Below are 21,845 nucleotides of genomic sequence, written 5' to 3'. Positions count from 1 at the left end.
ATATATAAGCTGAAGTTATGAAACAACGTAAAAAGTCTTCACTTCTCATATCTACGTTTGGGCTGTATGCAGCTAGCTGCTGTCTGTATCACATTTTAACCGGCGTAGTTGTCATGGTAACCACATCTCGTGTTCATGTTAGAGAGAAGCTTTTATATCGAGCTCAGGCCAGATTCAAACGTATTTCATTTTGTTTGATAAACATGTTTTCTTTTAAATTTCGCGTTTGTTTCGTTTTTAAACCTCACTATTATAATATAAGTTTGCTATGTTAACGTAATAAGAGCATTTAATTTCACAAAGATGAGCAGCAAATCTCTGGTCTGTCCCAACAGTGATGATGATCAGGCTGACTGTAAGGTAGGACAACATTTCAACAATGTTCCTTATTTCAAACCATAGCACAGTAACAACAAAATGTGTCCAAATCTTCAAAAACAGAAACGATCTATAAAACTGGTTAATTTTTAGGTTGTTTTGGTTGTGATGTTTGCTATGTCTATATTAATTGTATCATTATTAATTACATTGCTAATTATGTCTATATTGTTGAGTATTTATATTACAAGCTGGATTCGTCTGCAATCGTCTATAAACCATGAAAAATAAATCTTGAATTGAAAATAATTTAACAATCAGGTTGTAACAGAACAGGTACCTTTGACGCAGGTTATCCTGCCTAAAGCAAAGTCTGAGGTTAATACTTATGTCAACTATTTATTATTGAAGATACTTATTTTACTTCGGCTTACATTGTAACCAGGAGGCGAAGATGGATACACCCTGGTTACACCCTGTTTACACCCTGTTTACACCCTGGTTACACCCTGGTTACACCCTGGTTACACCCTGGTTACACCCTGGTTACACCTGGTTACACCCTGGTTACACCTGGTTACACCCTGGTTACAACTGGTTACACCTGGTTACACCTGGTTACACCCTGGTTACAAACTGGTTACACCCTGGTTACACCTTGGTTACAACTGGTTACACCTGGTTACACCCTGGTTACACCCTGGTTACACCCTGGTTACACCCTGGTTACACCCTGGTTACACCCTGGTTACACCCTGGTTACACCCTGTTTACACCCTGGTTACACCCTGGTTACACCCTGTTTACACCCTGGTTACACCCTGTTTACACCCTTTTTACACCCTGTTTACACCCTGGTTACACCCTGGTTACACCCTGTTTACACCCTGTTTACACCCTGGTTACACCCTGGTTACACCCTGGTTACAACCTGGTTACACCCTGGTTACACCCTGGTTACACCTGGTTACACCTGGTTACACCCTGGTTACACCTGGTTACACCCTGGTTACAACTGGTTACACCTGGTTACACCTGGTTACACCCTGGTTACAAACTGGTTACACCCTGGTTACACCTTGGTTACAACTGGTTACACCTGGTTACACCCTGGTTACAAACTGGTTACACCCTGGTTACACCTTGGTTACAACTGGTTACACCTGGTTACACCCTGGTTACAAACTGGTTACACCCTGGTTACACCCTGGTTACACCCTGGTTACACCCTGGTTACACCCTGGTTACACCCTGGTTACACCCTGGTTACACCCTGGTTACACCCTGGTTACACCCTGGTTACACCCTGGTTACACCCTGGTTACACCCTGGTTACACCCTGGTTACACCCTGGTTACACCCTGGTTACACCCTGGTTACACCCTGGTTATACCCTGGTTACACCCTGGTTACACCCTGGTTAAACCCTAGAGAACGGGTACGGTTTAGGAAGCATATTATTACAGGGTGGGCCAAAAGTATGTAACGTTACTTTTGGCCCACCCTGTATATATTTACATTACTTTGTCCAAGAGTCCAAGGCTATGCTGCACCAATAAATTTGTAGTGTTGTTTTTCGTTTAAATGATTTTTAGTTAATCCGTTTGTTGCTACAAGGAAACATGCTATTTATATATTATCAGGAAGAGGAAATAGATAAGTTATAAAAACACACTTTTACAATTTACAGGGTAATATAGGCTTGGCAGGTCCGATTAAACGCTTAGCTAACGAACAAAATGGAAACAAGACATCTTTCCGGCACTCTGGCTATCAATTCTTTGATAATTTCAGTGAGTTTACCTTTATTTTGTTGTAAGATGTAATGCATAACTTTATCAACCAATAAAAATACCCTGCACTATTATAACAGCCAACAATAACGATATCATCAAGATAAACCCATTTTAATTGAAAAGCAATCTATTACCTAAATAAAATACTCTAAGACATGACCTTTTACTGTAGGTGACTCCGAGAACGAATCTACTGTTCTGTCAGACATCCAGGAACCAGTTATAACAGAAGATCAAGAAGTGGAGCCTGAAAATACTGTGAGTTTATGAAATAGAACTATAACAAATGTTCATTTTAAAGATCTAATCATCTATGAAGTTTTATGATTATTTGCAATTCCTGTGGCAGGGATGATATTGACTTACGTTAAAATATATTTTGCCAGTAAATGTGCGCTTTCGAGGGTTAATGAATGAATGAAATTGAACGCTTTAAACAACATTTTCTTCTACTTGGAGCAGTAAGTCCAACTCTTCATACATTTCAGCAAGCCATCAGTGTGTTCTACTCTATTTTAATCCTAGTGGTAAATGTAGGGTTCATCTTAGCCGCTACTTTTGTCTTCATGATCGTCGAAAACAGGGTAAGATCTTAAACTTGAAGAATCAACAAAATGAAAATATATAATAGCTTTATCTCTTCACCTTGATTACTTAAACAATTCCGTTAAAGTTACGGATCTACGATGCCTTCATGTTGGAACCCCCCCCCCCCCCCCCCCCTCGGCTGATTACGTAATATGTGAACGACCCCATATATAATAAGCGTACTCATCCACTAACCACTTGCTAATAGGGGGAGACGAAAAGGAACGCTGAAGCGTACGAAACACTTCAACATTTTGAAGGACATATAGACAATGCAACCAACATCCTTGCAGGTTTGTATTTATACATGCGTGTGTATGTGTAAGTATGTATCAGTATGTGTATGGGCATTGGGTGTAGGTATGTGCTTGAATCGATTTGCTTGAATCTCAAAAATGGTGAGCTAAATGCCAGTTTAACAGGTTCTAATCCGAGGTATTAGAGCTATAATTTCAGCTAGTGAGTTATGTCCAATAAGGTTAAGGGGGCATACACCAAAACAGTGGTTTGTGCCGTCCAGACCAAATGACCTCATATGCAGTTCATTGACCTTCTAGCGCACCGTTTCCACACCAAAAAAATTATTTTGAGAATACCCATTTTTGTAATCGAGCAATTCCTGGTTAAGAGTGCAATTTTCGGAAAAAATTATTTTGTGGTTGAGACGCTATAAGTTAATCATTTCTTGATCATTTCCTTTGCTCGCCGTTTATTTACATCTATTTCAAGGTGTGTGTAAAATATTGATATCGTTTCTAATAACGCTGGTGTGTTATGAATTTTTAAAGTCAAAAAGCTAAAATTGTCCTTTTCAGGCTTATTTTAACAAAAAGTCAGTCAGGGAAGATTGGATTGATTTGATGCTTGACATCAAATTGTTCTCTGAATTCTGGCGCAGTTTTTGATGCCCTCAAAAATGTTTTTACTCATTCATCTTCAGATCTATTGGACCTCAAAGCCAAACAACAAATTTAGGCACATTTTTCGTTTTTAATATTTACTGATTTTTCTAAAATTTTGATAGGAATGTGCTAGTGACTTTTTGAAGGGTGCAAAATAACCGCAATGCAACTAGCATATTTATATATGAGTTATGAACAACAAAAAACCCTAAAATGCTATCCTTTGAAGTTATGGGAGAAAATGTGATTTTTTATCTGCAAAGCCAAAAAATCACAGATGTAAATAAACGGCGAGCAAAATTTCAACCCGATACCTCAAGAAATGATTAACTTATAGCGTCTCAACCACAAAATAATTTTTTCCGAAAATTGCATTCTTAACCAGGAAATGCTCGATTACAAAAATAGGTATTCTCAAAATAATTTTTTTGGTGTGGAAACGGTGCGCTAGAAGGTCACTGAACTGCCTATGAGGTCATTTGGTCTGGACAGATTTGGTGTATGCCCCCTTAAGACTGGATCTGGAGGAGTCATTTAAGTTTTTAGAGCCTACGAAATATTTTTCACCGGTATTTTGTCGAGCTGAACATCATGCACCCTTTCAGTTTGAGAAATTACCACGTTACAGTATGTAAAACTATTTATAAAACATATTTATAGTATAATAGTATTTACTTATTGACCTGCAGAGTTGCTGACACTGCAGCAGCAGATGTGCAGAAAGAATAACGACAGAGTGGGTAATGATTGGGTGTTCTGGGGCTCATTCCAGTTCTGTAACACCGTCATAACAACTCTTGGTGGGCAACTGTAGTTATTGTTTCAGTTTTAAGCTTCTTACTTCAATATCTGTCATTTTCAGGCAAAGTTTAGATTTCGGAGTTATAAATTCGAAAATTTTAACTTTTTTATCTTCCTTATGATATAATAATATGTATATTGTCCTCAAATATATCGTCCTTCTTATATTATGATAGTACTCACACCATTTTGGTTAACAACGCTTATATCCTAATTCATATATATGTATACAATGTATACAATGTATACAATGTATACAATGTATACAATGTATACAATGTATCAGTATACAATATATGCGAGTAAAAAGCGCCCCCTCCTTTAGGATACGGTCTAGTGTACCCTCACACAGCAATAGCAAAGTACATCACCATGGTGTACGGTCTATTTGGCATACCTATATATCTCTGCTACATCGCCTACTTTACGGATTATGTGCTGCTAGGGTTGGATGCTATCAGGTGCTGCATACAGCGCTGGACACAGTAAGTGTGTTTATTATGTGCTGCTAGGGTTGGATGCTATCAGGTGCTGCATACAGCGCTGGACACAGTAAGTGTGTTTATTATGTGCTGCTAGGGTTGGATGCTATCAGGTGCTGCATACAGCGCTGGACACAGTAAGTGTGTTTATTATGTGCTGCTAGGGTTGGATGCTATCAGGTGCTGCATACAGCGCTGGACACAGTAAGTGTGTTTATTATGTGCTGCTAGGGTTGGATGCTATCAGGTGCTGCATACAGCGCTGGACACAGTAAGTGTGTTTATTATGTGCTGCTAGGGTTGGATGCTATCAGGTGCTGCATACAGCGCTGGACACAGTAAGTGTGTTTATTATGTGCTGCTAGGGTTGGATGCTATCAGGTGCTGCATACAGCGCTGGACACAGTAAGTGTGTTTATTATGTGCTGCTAGGGTTGGATGCTATCAGGTGCTGCATACAGCGCCGGACACAGTAAGTGTGTTTATTATGTGCTGCTAGGGTTGGATGCTATCAGGTGCTGCATACAGCGCTGGACACAGTAAGTGTGTTTATTATGTGCTGCTAGGGTTGGATGCTATCAGGTGCTGCATACAGCGCTGGACACAGTAAGTGTGTTTATTATGTGCTGCTTGGGTTGGATGCTATCAGGTGCTGCATACAGCGCTGGACACAGTAAGTGTGTTTATTATGTGCTGCTAGGGTTGGATGCTATCAGGTGCTGCATACAGCGCTGGACACAGTAAGTGTGTTTATTATGTGCTGCTAGGGTTGGACGCTACCAGGTGCTGCATACAGCGCTGGACACAGTAAGTGTGTTTATTATGTGCTGCTAGGGTTGGATGCTATCAGGTGCTGCATACAGCGCTGGACACAGTAAGTGTGTTTATTATGTGCTGCTAGGGTTGGATGCTATCAGGTGCTGCATACAGCGCTGGACACAGTAAGTGTGTTTATTATGTGCTGCTAGGGTTGGATGCTATCAGGTGCTGCATACAGCGCTGGACACAGTAAGTGTGTTTATTATGTGCTGCTAGGGTTGGATGCTATCAGGAGCTGCATACAGCGCTGGACACAGTAAGTGTGTTTATTATGTGCTGCTAGGGTTGGACGCTACCAGGTGCTGCATACAGCGCTGGACACAGTAAGTGTGTTTATTATGTGCTGCTAGGGTTGGATGCTATCAGGTGCTGCATACAGCGCTGGACACAGTAAGTGTGTTTATTATGTGCTGCTAGGGTTGGATGTTATCAGGTGCTGCATACAGCGCTGGACACAGTAAGTGTGTTTATTATTTGCTGCTAGGGTTGGATGCTATCAGGTGCTGCATACAGCGCTGGACACAGTAAGTGTGTTTATTATGTGCTGCTAGGGTTGGATGCTATCAGGTGCTGCATACAGCGCTGGACACAGTAAGTGTGTTTATTATGTGCTGCTAGGGTTGGATGCTATCAGGTGCTGCATACAGCGCTGGACACAGTAAGTGTGTTTTAAGGGACGATTTCACGCCTCTTAAACGCCCCTTAAAAACGTTTAATACTTTTAAGTTAAAACAAAGACATTCTAAAATATATCTCTACTTATTGTTTTACATTCTACAAGTACAACATGTACCCTATTTTACATTCTAAAACATGTGCCCTATTTTTATGTTCACGTGATTAGTATTAGTAAGCTTCTATTTTGTAAATTAGATATAATTAGTTAGGTAGACAAATATATGTACATTTATATAGAAGAGCAGTTCCAACATCAGTTATTTCATATTTTCAATTTGTATTCTTGGTATGAGCGCGGTATAAATACACTGCTTCTTTTTTATTTTAACTATTCTAAGTCACCAAGTAGCATTAAATACGTTTTCTTGCAGCTGGAATTGGATGGTAAAATCTCAAATCCGAATAGCTCTCATGCGATCTCTGTTCGCCACAATTTGTCTTTTTATTTACATCGGTGAGAAAACTTACTTAAAATGATTCCTAATACCCGATTTTATTGATGGAAGTTATGATTTGATACAATAACAATAATTCAATTACATTGATTACAATGATTACAATGATGACAACGACTACAATGATTACAATGACTACAATGACCACAGTGTATTGTTTACAGCGGTACACTTGTGGGTAGTATACCCTGCCGAGAGGGACTGGGAGGAGCCCCACATGAAGAGATCACTAATGCAAATGTTCTATTGGCAGGTAAGCAAGTAAATAAAGTCAAATTTTATTAATATTATGTACAGTATATATTATTACGTATATACAGAGACTGTTGGACGTTGGTAGTATAACACCCTACCAACGAGATACAGATATTATATATATATTATTACTATTACTATAAAATATATTACTATTTTACCATTTTGTTATTCCTGGCCTCATACCGTATAAGCTTTTTGGATCATGGTGTTAATCGTAGTGACAACCGACGTTATTAATTTCTGACAGAATTTCACTCAATTTCCTCAGACGATAAGGTTTACGACTATTGGTTTCGGTGATATTGTGGTGCTGTTGGGACATGAGATCCCCAAGCTGATGTCCTCTACTTTACTGGGGCTTCCACTTGGGATTTGCTGCATGAACGTTTACTTTTCAGCCATCAGGTTGTTTTTTAATAAAACAATTATTTTTTAATTGAATCGATCGAATTTTTTAATTGAATCGGTCCTTCCGAGTACGTAGATGTTTTTGAGAACATGTATCAATTAACAACTTTAGTTAAAAGAGATGCCTGACTCATCACATAGTATGTTTAAATATTATACAAATTTATCGAGTAATTGTAATCTAATAATTAGTTACATAGTATGTAGTTTATAATAAGCTGGATTTTATCCCAGGAGCATGTCTGGCACAAAGATGTTCCAAAACTCTACAGTTTACGAAAAGTTGAGGTCTTGTTGCGGCAGAAAACAACAGTGAACAGCATACACGTGTTGACTTTATTAACTAAAACGTAGTGATCATAGTTGAAAGTGAGCTACAAATAACTAAAAATAACGGAAAATAGTCGGAGATAGAATCAACTGACTGACTGGTCACCTTATTTGATTGATTAACACTTATTGCAATTAAATGGTTTAAATATTGTCTACGATTGACTCATGATTGACTATTTGGTCACTGATTAAAGTGATAATTCATATTTTTGTATACAATAAAGATTAATACAACGGTATAAACTACAAAAAATCTTAAACTTTTAAAATCTTAATGACATCAACAACAACAAGACAACAAATCATAAATATTCACTCGTATCTTCGGCTGATTCATAACCTTAAAACATTTTTGTATCTGAATAAATTGCTGTGGTGTTAAAAATATCAAAACATTACTGATTTTGTTAACTTTTGTTCATTAATCAAGAATCAGAAGGGCCATCTAAAGAAACGTTCCAGTCTTGAAATATGGTTTTGAGGTTCTCACTAAAATTGAAAACAACATTAAACTTATCACTGCCTAATTTGTAAGTAGCCTTTGTATGTTCATTCCCAGATCCAGTATCGTCATCAGACCCAGCATCCTTAATCCAGTAAAAAATCGTTAATTTAGAAACTTTAAACTTCTCCATATCGATTGTAGCTACCCCTGCAGTGTACTTGAAACTGACAATCTCATCTGCTATATTTAGCTTGATGATGGTCTCATGTCCCTCGTAGGTAAATGTAGATGTGATATCGCTACCGTAGTAACCCTTTTTTAGTTGGTATATCTTCACCTCAATGTTGTTATCTGGGGAACTAAAGTTATAAACAGGTTGTTCTGTCAGACACCAGTTGAGACAGAACAAAAGTTAACAGGTTGTTCAGTCAGACACCAGTTGAGACAGAACAAAAGTTAACAGGTTGTTCTGTCAGACACTAGTTGAGACAGAACAAAAGTTAACAGGTTGTTTAGTCAAACACTAGTTGAGACAGAACAAAAGTTAACAGGTTGTTCAGTGAGACACCAGTTGAGACAGAACAAAAGTTAACAGCTTGTTCAGTCAGACACCAGTTGAGACAGAACAAAAGTTAACAGCTTGTTCAGTCAGACACTGCAGTTGAGACAAAAAAGCTCATAAAATCTCTACTTAACTTACCCTTATCTTTTAAGAAGAAGATGTTGTCCAGCTTGTAAAAGATAACTTTTGTAATGTCTTCTTCGAACGTCAATGTTGTGGGTGAATCACCACCTGAAAAACAAGTTTCAAACTTCAAATTGTTCCTCCTCAAACTCAAAGTAAACTCTAAAAAATTCTAACTCAGAGCTCCAGGTCAAATATTCAACATTTAAGTCAGACAATGTTTGACTCCTTTATCTCTCCCAACAATTAGTAAGGGGAAAAGTGGTCGATTTAAGGGTTCCGTTGGATTTAAATGTTCACAAGGATTTAGCAACGGAATATGGTAGTTAAAACCCCTACGAACATAATTAGACTTGTCACCAATTTTGTATCTCGACAGAAACACCACTTTTTACCACTTTTTACCACCTTTGTACCACCTTTCTAGTTTGCCAAATATCTTTAGTTGTGAACGTCGTAGAAGGCTGGAAATTAACCTAGAATGTTTATCTTATCAAGGAGTAAAACTTTTGTACGAAAAATTTGTACATTGGACAATCAGCTAATTGGATAATTACTAATTAGTTAATTACCAAAAAAAGTGAAAATTTTTTATTGGCTCAAAATGATTAAAATCGTTTAAAACACGGAGAAATGTAGTTTTTAGAAAAACTTCAAAACTTTTTCACTTACAAATTTTTTTCGAGACTTGGAAAAATTTCGAAAATTTGAAAAAAAAAATTTCCGCCAAAAGTGATCGAATTGCATGAAACGTGGATAAAAATGCTTTGCAGAAAAACTTCGAACATTTTTAGATTGGGGAATACTAAAAACAAAAGGACCGTTTAAGATCGAACCGATTTTACCTGCTGTATACTATCATTTTATTGATTTCAATGATCAAAACCTCTCTGTACCGTCAATCTTGCCAATCTACACCGGGTATCTGAATGTACCGGACCTCTTCTTTGCCTCTATTATAATTAGACCCAGTTGTGCAAGAAATGCGATTTCTCACAGGGGCTTCTTTTAACTGTGCACCTTTTGTCACTCTCGCAAGAGGCCTGGTATAATTATAGGGGGGTATAGGAAGTGTAAATATACCTTCCATCATCCACTGTGGCTTTTTTGTGTTGTGAATGCACATGCCGCTTCGTTTGCTATGCAAGATACCTCGAATAACCCCCATATGTCATTGCCAGGGTCGGGATAGAGCTGGAGATAGCATTGAGAGGTTGCTAGAAATAACTAGACTTAGAATAAAGTCTAGCTATCAGATTATGATGAAAGGCTGTTAAGCTTAGGGGTTAAGCTTAGGGGTAGGCGACAATTGACCCCCCGACAATTGACCCCCGACAATTGACCTCCGACAATTGACCCCCGGAAATATAATTTAATACAATTAATCCTGACCCTGACCCTGACCCTGACCCTGACCCTGACCCTGACCCTGACCCTGACCCTGACCCTGACCCTGACCCTGACCCTGACCCTGACCCTGACCCTGACCCTGACCCTGACCCTGACCCTGACCCTGACCCTGACCCTGACCCTGACCCTGACCCTGACCCTGACCCTGACCCTGACCCTGACCCTGACCCTGACCCTGACCCTGACCCTGACCCTGACCCTGACCCTGACCCTGACCCTGACCCTGACCCTGACCCTGACCCTGACCCTGACCCTGACCCTGACCCTGACCCTGACCCTGACCCTGACCCTGACCCTGACCCAGGACCCTAACCCTAACCCTAACCCTAACCCTAACCCTAACGCTAACGCTAACCCTAACCCTAACCCTAACCCTAACCCTAACCCTAACCCTAACCCTAACCCTGACCCTGACCCAGGACCCTGACCCTAACCCGATCAATTGACTCCAGTGTAATTACATGGGGGGTCAATTGTCGTACTAAGCCCTAGATTTTGCGACATTTGACGCCAGTGTAATTACATAGGGGGTCAATTGTCGGGGGGTCAATTGTTAGGGGGTCAATTGTCGCGGTACAAAGCTCAGGACGGTGATCTTGATAGGTCGGATAGCTGTACCTGATTGGTTCCAGCCCACCGTGTCGCTTGGAATTAAGTTCTCACCCCACCTCTTCCAAAAATGCGGTTACCAGAGCAGGAAACTCTTCTTCCTCCTCTTCTTTCAACCCAAACACAATCAGGTTCCTGCTCCTCTCCTCCTCTGCAGCCAGAAATCTTATCTCCTTCTTCGGCGTTTTACTGTTGCAGACTGTATGACTTGCACTGTTCTTTTGCAGTACTCCTGCACTGTTACACTGTAGCTCTGTGTCCCTGACTCCACCGTGGTTTGCACTGCCCCTAAACTGCAATCTTAAGTAACTTTAGTTCCGGCACTCTTTGGCCATTAAAATAACCAACTCCAATGAAACCCCGTGTAGCTACGTTCTGCTACCTCCATGCTAGCACCACCCAGCTACCACCAGTTTATTCTAAGTCTAGCTATTTCTAGCAACCTCTCAATGCTATGTCCAGCTCTATCCCGACCCTGGCAATGACATATGGGGGTTATTCGAGGTATCTTGCATAGCAAACGAAGCGGCATGTGCATTCACAACACAAAAAAGCCACAGTGGATGATGGAAGGTATATTTACACTTCCTATACCCCCCTATAATTATACCAGGCCTCTTGCGAGAGTGACAAAAGGTGCACAGTTAAAAGAAGCCCCTGTGAGAAATCGCATTTCTTGCACAACTGGGTCTAATTATTATAGAGGCAAAGAAGAGGTCCGGTACATTCAGATACCCGGTGTAGATTGGCAAGATTGACGGTACAGAGAGGTTTTGATCATTGAAATCAATAAAATGATAGTATACAGCAGGTAAAATCGGTTCGATCTTAAACGGTCCTTTTGTGCTGTTTCTTTATGTGGAATTTGATAAAGCTGTATTGTAATTAGTTATGAAACTCTAATATTGTGTGGTTAACGTTTTTCAGGTTCAGCCCTTTCCGCTAAGCTATTCCTAATTACTAAAATATGCCGAGATTTACTGAACTCCAACTTCAAATATTGATGATTTTAGTATTCCCCAATCTAAAAAGGTTCGAAGTTTTTCTGCAAAGCATTTTTATCCACGTTTCATGCAATTCGATCACTTTTGGCGGAAAATTTTTTTTTCAAATTTTCGAAATTTTTCCAAGTCTCGAAAAAAATTTGTAAGTGAAAAAGTTTTGAAGTTTTTCTAAAAACTACATTTCTCCGTGTTTCAAACGATTTTAATCATTTTGAGCCAATAAAAATTTTTCACTTTTTTTGGTAATTAACTAATTGGTAATTATCCAATTAGCTGATTGTCCAATGTAAAAATTTTTCTTATAAAAATTTTACTCCTTGATAAGATAAACATTCTAGGTTAATTTCCAGCCTTCTACGACGTTCACAACTAAAGATATTCGGCAAACCAGAAAGGTGGTACAAAGGTGGTAAAAAGTGGTAAAAAGTGGTGTTTCTGTCGAGATACAAAATTGGTGACAAGTCTAATTATGTTCGTAGGGGTTTTAACTACCATATTCCGTTGCTAAATCCTTGTGAACATTTAAATCCAACGGAATGCCACTTTTCCCCTTACTAAATTGTAAGCTGCTCCAAATAAAAGCCTTGTCTCCAAAATCTCATTTGGAATCCAGACTAGCGTTTCGGTGTGTGCAAAAGCTTTCAGGCCCGCACATTCCTTGCCCCGTTAGTTGCCTGTCTTTCCACAGCCCAATTAGCAGTCAAGGACAGAAATTCATACACCAAATGAGCATTATATTGTCATTATTATAAATTTGTTGATTACGTAAAATATAATAAAATTTCTTGTTTCATATAAAATGTCTTGTTTCATTGACTCACTAAGATATGTGCCCTCAGTCTCAGCAGTAGGATCAGGAGCTAGCCATTCTCCCTCCGGAAACTTTACATCTACTTCAGAGGAGGCCTCCAGATTAACAACCATGCACAACTTATCTCCTGATGGTTGATGTAATACTTCAAACACAAGGATATTTTTATTTGATAACATTTTTAATATAAAAAAATATGTAGCTAAACTAAATGAAACTTAACTAATTGTTGTCTGAAACTAACCAATAGCCACAGTATTGTTATCCTCCCATAGAATTGCAGATCCGGGTTTTGCTAGGTAGTAATTCAGTTGTTTTCTCAAAGCAATAATTTCTTTCAACTTCGTGAATCCATCATCACCAGCTAGTGCATCTGAAGTATGATGAATTAAAATAGATCATCAAATTATAATCATCGGAAATAAGAACAGTTTTTAAACCGTTCACTGAGTCTATTCAGAAAAAAATCAGAAATTTGAATGAAAGAAACATCAAATCATGAGACTCAATAACACTACACGTTAATTAACTAATTAATTAATTAGTAATAACAATACACATATCCACCAGTTTTTAAACCTGTAATAAAAGTAACGCGACGATGTTTAATATAATGCATTTTTCTCAAAAACAGACCTGTTAGATCAGTTTCTTCACTCGAGATGATGATATAAGGCATCAGCAACGCCAGCTGGCTCCATCTTTAAAGTAATATTTGTCAACAAATGTTCACTATCTCAATTTGGCAGTCATTGACTGAGAAATTAGCCCTGCAACGTATGTGTACTGACCACCCCCCCCCCCCCCCCCCCCCCCCCCCCGGCCCCCGGCCCCCAGCCTGCATTTTTACAAACTCTAGCTAAATACTAACCGGAAGCAAAGAGACTTTTGTATGTCAGTGGAGGGAACTACCCCGGCACATATGTTACAGGTTACCGCAGCTACACCCAGCCTTCTTAGGTTCAGTATGTTGTGGTAACAAGTTTGTAAACCTGCCTCTGTTAGTTCCAAATCAGCCCTGAGTAACGTTTGCACGTGGTTTAGTTTGAAATATGAATACCTATATTTTTTCTTTCAAACTGAATGATAAAGTGATAAGTAGTGTAAATCTAGCATATCAATTTGGGGACTTTCTTACCATTTTAACAATATGTTAAAACGTAAGGTAACCTGTGAAAATGAGTTGTTCCGGGCGAGGCAACAGTTTCTATAATCTCTTTCACCTTAGATTCTTGCAAGACCTTTCTCGCTGACTCAAAGTATAAATTGTTCTTCTCAAATTGTCTTCTTGTTTCCCTGTATGTAGGGTAATATTTGAGCTTCTTTTCAACAAGCTGACTCAACACCCCGAACAGGTACACGCAACGTTATGAAAACTAATAAAAGCTAAGAAAATTATATTAATTATGTATTCCTCGGCGATATTAACTGGGAGCGAAGGATTATTAATGAGTTTAATCACGTTGTCTTACTGTGGTATTTTTCCAAAGTCAGTTCCAATACACATGCTGGTTGCTTCTTGGAACTGCATGCCAGCACACTTGAAATACTGGGGACAACTCTCGTCTGGAAAGGATAATTAGGTAGATTTTGTCCATCAAATTTTTTTCCAAAAAAGTAAAGATGGTTGGAAGTGGTGGGAATTTAGGGTAGGTAGGACGAAGATACGCCAAAGGAAAAATGTGCTCCTTCATAAATTCACACATTCGGTAAAATGCAGATGTTGGTAATGCTGCGCCTTACGTTCAAGCCAGGATCAAGGGAATATTGGGTCGATTTTTACTGGGTCTTTGATCCGAGAATTTGATTTAAATTTTTTGTAGAAATATTTATGTTGACGTGTGATGATGTTTGTGTCATTATTATTTGATTTGATTTGCAGGGGGTCAGATAGACGTTAGCGTGGAGAACTAATTAAGAATATTAATCTTCAGTGAAGAATCGTTTACTCTAGCAGAGTTCTGCTACAGGAGTAGTTAGCTTATAATACAATTTAATTAATGCTTTGTATCATGTATCACATACACAAATATCTGGAGGCTTCGAAATATAGTAATACACATTATAAAGGTATGAACAATTTGACACAACCTTTACCTTCAGGGAAGTAGGGGAATCCACTTAGCAACATTCCACTATATCCATCGTACCCAATTAAGTTTTCTTGTCCGATCCCGGGTCCAATCTTTACAAATGGTAATCCCGACTGTATTTTAACGTTTTCAAAGTCGATGACATAATGGCCCTCTGAGAGGTAGTATCCTTGTTCCTCCATATCCACAACAGCACGATCTGAGAATGAAAATTATTATTTTTTAAATTGAAAACAACATTGTGTTTATCACTGCCCAATGAATAAGTAGATTTTTGCTGTTCAGATCCAGCATCAGACCAAACATCAGCAATCCAGTAGAAAATAGCATCAAATGTCTCTACATCTCCTTATATGGGCATCACGTGTCTCTACATCTCCTTATATGGGCATCACGTGTCTCTACTAAATTCAGTAGAAAATGAATTATTTTGAAACTTTAAACTTTTCCTTATCGATATTAGTTGATCTTGCAGTGTATTTGAAACTGATAGCCTCATATGTTGGATTTAAATAAATCACGTACCATTTGATATTGTTGGTGTAGTTGTGAAGGGGAGGAAAACATTGCTGTAGTCGTTTAAGGTGCTGGCGTTTGTTATCTCCAGTAGTTTAGCAAGAATACCTATTAAAGTAGTATTGTGCTGGATATAAAGCGTAACCATACATTACATGTATATGTATAGTGTATACATGTATACATGTATACATGTTTACTTGTATACATGCATATGCCATATAAGTATATTAATATAGAAGAAAATAGGAAATTGGCCAGGGAATAACTAATTTACGTTCCTAAAATCGAACCCCTAGTGGTATCAAAATCACAAAATAAATAAACATCGCTGTCTTTTGACATGCCACCACTTCAGAGTAAAACGGATTTAATGCGTAATAACTAATAAATGAGCCATTAAAAGAATTAAATTATTAAATGTGTTACAAAAATATTAATTAAGATGTTTTAGCTTACTATCCCAGATGACTACATCAGGAGATAGGATGTAGTGGGTAGCAATACTATCCCCTCTGTCTTTATCTTCCTTTATTTGTCCCGTTGTCAAACTGAATAATCAATTAATGAATAAAGAGAGGAAATTAATTTTCAAAATTTCAAAAACTAAAAAAAAAGAAACTGGCATCATCACCGCAATAGCTTTTTGTATTACAGACTCAAATATTTAACGATAAGGTGATCTATAGACTACTTTTATAAATAAAATTTGACTTTATTTTATTTGTCTATCAGCAGTAATTATGTCGTGCCGTGCTGAATTGCAGAATAATCTAAAAAAGCAAAACAATGTGCACTGTGGCTGTAATTTATCTGTGTGTAATTTTTATTGTAGTTTTTCTAAAAGTTGTGTTTTTCAAGAGTGCCCATCGAGGTTTTTATTTTTTTAATTAATTATGATATATGTAATAAATTAGTCAGTCCCCTTACGAGATATTTTCAATCAACAGGTATTAAATACTATATATAATAATAATAATAACAAAGTATTTATATCCCGCTCATATTAGCAACTAGTAACCAAGAATGGTACTAGCTACTAATGTCAGAGCGGCTATGATTAATTATTATTTATTATATTATTATTATATTAATTATTCGCTAATTAAAAAAACTTAGAAACCTCCCGACGATTAAGTTATCAGTCCAAGTGACCTCAGAGGACGGGTAAAACTCCTTCCACTTCCCCAAGCACTTCTCCAAGGCGTGTGTCACAGAGTCTCCGCTGTACGCAAAGAAGTCCACAGCGTTCAAACATGACTGGTATTCGTCACAACCAGGTTCGTAAGGGTTGTTATCAGAATTATCAATCATTAACCACTCGGTTGAGGTTTCTGTAACCGTTATCTTCCATGTTAAACCTGAAATTTTGGGAACACGTGAGAGGTACACTGTAGAGAAACGTGATGCCCATATAAGGAGATGCAGAGACACGTGATGCCCATATAAGGATATGTATGGTGGGTGGAAGAGGTAGCTGTACCCAAAATTAAAAGTACCCAAAGGTAACTAAAAAGTATACAAGTATATTAAAAAAGCGGATTTTAAAGATAACTTTTGCTATGTCAAATTTGGATAAAACTTTATATATATATCCTTAGGAAGTACGAACCATCAGCATCTTTAGAATGAGGAAACATGCAGAGCGAGTTGTCATCTTCGTCACGGGAAAGATAAAACGGAAGGTATGTCGGGTTATCTTTACTCATCATAATCTGATAAAGATGATGTGTTTTATCGTATATTATGGCGTTGTTTGCCGAAAGTGCTAAATCGGCAAAGCTAGGTATAAATAGAAACGACCGGTTGAGTCAAACTATTGTTCCAATCATGCAAAATCATGATAACATCAATGACAATTACTGAGGTAGCAACTAAAATTATTTCAACAATTGTTTGACTCAACCGGTCGTTTTTATTTGTTTTATCGTATCTCAATTATTTTCAATATAAATTATTTTCTGGGATGACTAGTACAACTACAGCTGCTGAGTATAAGTTTTATCTTTAAAGCAGTGTTATTAAATTTCAATTTATCATTATCATTATTAATTTTATCGTAAAACACAGCGCTACAGAGAATTTAACTTGTAGTTGTTAGGATCTGCGGAGACTTGATAAAAAACTTGATAAAGCCTCAACTTTATCAAGGATCGTCTACAAGCTAAATATTAGTAGTACCAGGGTTGCATGCTGTTAGGGGTCGTTCACATAATATTTCGTAAATGCACTTTTTAGACAAATTTTACCCCCACCCCCCCCCCCCCCCCCCTCCGTAATCAGGTTCACACAAAGATATTGTGTCAAAATTAAACTAGCGCAGTCATTCGGAAGCCCCCTCCCCCTCGGCTGATTATGTTATATGCAAACGACCTTATGGTTATAAAGTTATAAGGTTATAGATTCAGGAAGTTGTTAAATTACACAAGTGAAAGTGAAAGTGAAAGTGAAAGTGAAAGTGAAAGTGGAAGTGAAAGTGAAAGTGAAAGTGAAAGTGAAAGTGAAAGTGAAAGTGAAAGTGAAAGTGAAAGTGAAAGTGAAAGTGAAAATGTGCACTCAAAGTTTTCAAATTACTTACCAAGAATTTTTCTGAAGCCCCTTCAGCGGGTTTCGTTTTGAAAAAAGCCCCGTCATAGTCCCCACATCCAGCAAACTCCGTACCAGAGTCACTGAAAACAATTTTCATGGTCTCGTTATCTTTCTTGGTCATGTCTAGCTCCACACCTGAAGAAGGAAGTTTCAAAGTTATAAACGACTCGTATACCTGATCTGATCCGACTTTAATTAAACGGACAATAATAAAACGCTGGAGGTTCTAGCGTTCATGTTAATTTCCATTCAAATAAAGTCCGATAATGTAGTTAAATTAAATACTAATCATTAATGCATTCGATTGTTCATTTTAATGTTCGTTCACGCATAAATGTTCGGTAGTATACCAATATTTGTATGATTCGCTTTCTCTGACATTCAGTACTGGTTGTTGCAATCAATCCAGTAGTTAGTGTAATAAGCGCCAAGCGCGAGCACAGAATTTTGTTGTCCGAATATCGTTTATATGTCTTTTTTAGTTTTAAAGTGTGCGGGGGATACTGAAGCATCGAAAACCACCGTGTAGCAATTTTCACTCGCTTAATTTGACACTGATAGGGTAAGATTATGAGTAAATGATGATCATAAAAAGCGACGCAAGCTCGGGATTACCAGTTTACACTTCACATGTGGAAGATTTCTCGAAATCGACTTTTTATATACAGTATTAATACTTTCAACACTACTATATAACAAATAATTTGAGGTTTTTACTGCGTTTTAAACGACGACCAACAGCTTTTAGTGGGTTTATCAAGTACTTTTCAGCACTTACCACTATATTTATTTGGTTTGAGTTAAAGTAGAGAGGTCTCAAATCCTTTACAGCAATGGTTATCACTGATGTCTACGACAAGATGGAAAAGGAGTTAGAAACGTTAAACGACAGTTTAAAAGGTAAGAAGAAGTTGGATACTATAATTGCAGATTCTTTAGACTTACCCACAGGGAATAGCAAGCCGGATATGTTTGAAGTTATAAAGGAACTATACAGTTTCAGTAAGAGGGCCCTGTCACTACTGAAGACCAAGTCTAAACTAGACACACCTGCACCACAGGAAGGGACAGCTACCGAGGCACTAGATATAGTGAGAAAGGAGCTAGCACAATTTAGACAAATTCTCATTGAGCACAATAAAGGTGGTCCAGATATTATACCTGAGATTAAGACCAATCTCGGACCCAGTGAGACTCATACTTTAACTCTGGAAGGGCAGAATGAGGCAGATAAGATAACAGAAGAACTCTGGTCCTCAAAGGTGAAGAAACATGTCGCATCAATACTGCCCAGCATCCCTATTAAGGGGGTCTCAGGTGTCAAAGAAGGCACAGCAAGGTTAATATTCAAGAACAAGGAACTTATGGAGAAAGCTAAAGATGATCTTAGTGTGGACTACAAAGTGTCTGCAAAATCCCACACCGTGACAATGCTTGAACCTAAGCTTACTATGTATGATCTCAAGGGAGATTTTGAATCATCTGAAGAATTGCGCCAGAGCATCCTTGATAAGAACAGTTCCATTAAGAGTTTAGTTGAAGATGAGAACAACACTTTCAAGGTTATTTTCCTGGAGAAAAACAAGACCTGGGCATGCCTACAAGTGTCAGTGAAAATCAGGCAGTCTATAAGGGAGTCAGGTGACTTAGTACACGCTGATCTTGGACAGTATAAAGTTAAGGATAGGTATCATGTAATCCAGTGCTTTGACTGTCAGAGCTTCGGACACATGAGTGGCAGTGATTACTGTAAGTGTAAGAAGTATAATGCCGACCCAGTGTGCTTCTACTGTGCAGGTGCCCACAAATCGAAAGATTGTGAGAAGAAAACGGCGGGCCGAAGATCTAGTATCAAGTGTACGAACTGCAGCAACAGTAAAGACAAGAATGTCAAAGATAAATGCAAGACACATTCTGCAGCTGACAGATTATGCCCATCTTATGTGAGAGAGCAGAGTTATATCATGGCCAGAACGAGTGGATGTGAAACATCAAAAAACTCTTATCTCCAGTGGGCAAAGATTCGACAAAGAGAGCTTGGGATAAACTAGTCTTAGCCACGTTTAATGTTGATCGTCTAGTGAACAAGACAGTAGAGGTTCTTGAGCACCTAACTGATGAGGGGGTTGATATCTGTTTTCTTCAAGAGACTTTTCTTAAGGAAGCAGATACTGCAAAGCTACAAGAGATACGAGATTTTGGTTGGGGTATTTTATCCAACCCAAGGAAGCATCGTAGTGGCGGAGGAATAGGTATGATTTTCAATAAGAACCTTAAGTTGAAAAGCAACGGTAGAGTCAAGAAGTACAAGTCTTACCAAGTCATGGAAGTTGTACTTGAAACAAATGATCTCTGTAAAAGAGATGCTTGGTGCTCTGAGAGTCTTGATGAGTCAGTTAAGATGTACAATAGTATTCTATTGGAACTTATGGACAAGCACTGTCCTGTGATCAGTAAGGAGATGAAGAGTGAAGACAAAGGTAAACCTTGGATGGATCAGGATCTGAAAGCTTTACAGAGGCAGAGGAGAGCAGCTGAGAGAGCCTGGAGGAAAGGCAAGGGACAGAAGGATATTTTTGTCAACCTCAGGAACAAATTTATTGTCATTGAGCGACAGAAGAGGATTACTTACAATAGAAAAGCCCTCTTAGCCTCTGCGGGAGATACGAAGGCTCTGTACAAGAAAGTTTATAGACTCACGGGTGAAACTACCCAAGAAAGGCCACATGGTAATGACACTAAAAAACTGGCAGAAAGTTTTAAAGTTTTCTTTGCGGATAAAGTGAATGATATCAGACTTGGGATAGAAGAAGAAGGAAGTCATATCGGAGGGAACTTGTCATCGTCAGAGAATCTGGAAAGCACCTATTCAGGGCCATCATTTGATAAATTTCACTCCATCACTAGGCAGCACCTGTTACACACCATTTCTAAGATGTCTAACAAGTTTTGTAGTCTTGACCCTATTCCAACTTTCATGTTGAAGAAATGCTCTCAGGAGTTGGCACCGATTCTCCTGCACATAATAAACGGTTCTATGTCGCAAGGTGTGTTTCCAGCCGAGATGAAGACTGCACTGGTCAAGCCCACTATCAAGAAGAAGAATGCTGATCCAGATATTCTGAAGAATTACAGACCAGTCTCAAATCTTGCAGTAATGTCTAAACTGATTGAAAAGATTGTACTTGAGCAGTTAAACAATCACTTACATTTAAACAGTCTGCATTGCCCAGTTCAGTCTGGATACAGAGCGAACCACAGTTGTGAAACCCTGATGGTCAGGATGGCAGACGATATTCTTAAGGAAGTGCAGAAGAACAACATTGTGATTGTAGTCCTATTTGATCTCTCTGCTGCTTTCGACACGATTGATCATACAATCCTTCTTAAGAAGCTGGCAAAAGATTTTGGTATTAAGGACTCTGCATTGAAATGGTTTAGTTCATACCTCTCAGGCAGGTTTTTCAAGGTTAAGGTAGATGACTCATTATCTGACTTCCTGTGTCTGTTGTTTGGGGTACCCCAGGGCTCTCTATTGGGACCGATCCTGTTCATCTTATACATTAAGCTGCTCCAGGAAATAGCTAGAAAGTATGGTCTCGATATTCAGCTTTATGCAGATGACTCACAACTTTATATAGCTTTCCACCCGATGAGACCCATGGAGCTGCAGAATGTCACTAGTAGGATCAATGACTGTCTGTCTGAAATCAAAGTATGGATGGTTAATAATTTCATGAAACTGAATGAGAGCAAGACAGAATTGTTAGTCATTGGAAAGCCTTTGGTACTGAAGAAGTTTGACCTTGAAATAACAATAAAGTTTGGTGACACCATTATTACAC

General features: G+C 38.4%; 2 protein-coding genes across 2 annotated transcripts; one reads left to right on the top strand and one right to left on the bottom strand.

The window, feature by feature from the left end:
* The first annotated feature begins 303 nt into the window (after positions 1 to 303).
* LOC134823875 (potassium channel subfamily K member 16-like) lies at positions 304 to 7,821 on the top strand. Its single transcript, XM_063835472.1, has 12 exons — positions 304 to 360; positions 640 to 696; positions 2,009 to 2,111; positions 2,287 to 2,372; positions 2,603 to 2,698; positions 2,911 to 2,995; positions 4,294 to 4,404; positions 4,731 to 4,890; positions 6,756 to 6,838; positions 7,004 to 7,092; positions 7,366 to 7,502; positions 7,740 to 7,821. The coding sequence occupies exons 1-12, from the start codon at positions 304 to 306 to the stop codon at positions 7,819 to 7,821; spliced, it is 1,146 nt and encodes a 381-aa protein (XP_063691542.1).
* Positions 7,822 to 7,959: 138 nt separating this feature from the next.
* LOC134823874 (uncharacterized) lies at positions 7,960 to 18,121 on the bottom strand. Its single transcript, XM_063835471.1, has 14 exons — positions 17,990 to 18,121; positions 17,024 to 17,126; positions 16,535 to 16,772; positions 15,871 to 15,962; positions 15,421 to 15,519; positions 14,900 to 15,094; positions 14,275 to 14,368; positions 13,973 to 14,098; positions 13,674 to 13,820; positions 13,439 to 13,503; positions 13,047 to 13,175; positions 12,813 to 12,929; positions 8,984 to 9,076; positions 7,960 to 8,634 (listed from the first exon to the last, which is right to left on the bottom strand). The coding sequence occupies exons 1-14, from the start codon at positions 18,119 to 18,121 to the stop codon at positions 8,264 to 8,266; spliced, it is 2,001 nt and encodes a 666-aa protein (XP_063691541.1). The 3' UTR covers positions 7,960 to 8,263.
* Between the last annotated feature and the right edge of the window lie 3,724 nt (positions 18,122 to 21,845).

Source organism: Bolinopsis microptera, chromosome 12 (assembly GCF_026151205.1).
Source record: "Bolinopsis microptera isolate Bmic1 chromosome 12, MBARI_Bmic_1.0, whole genome shotgun sequence".
In the NCBI taxonomy this organism is placed as follows: domain Eukaryota; kingdom Metazoa; phylum Ctenophora; class Tentaculata; order Lobata; family Bolinopsidae; genus Bolinopsis; species Bolinopsis microptera.
The sequence above is the reverse complement of the archived record's forward strand: the minus strand, read 5'-3'. Positions and strand labels throughout refer to the sequence as shown.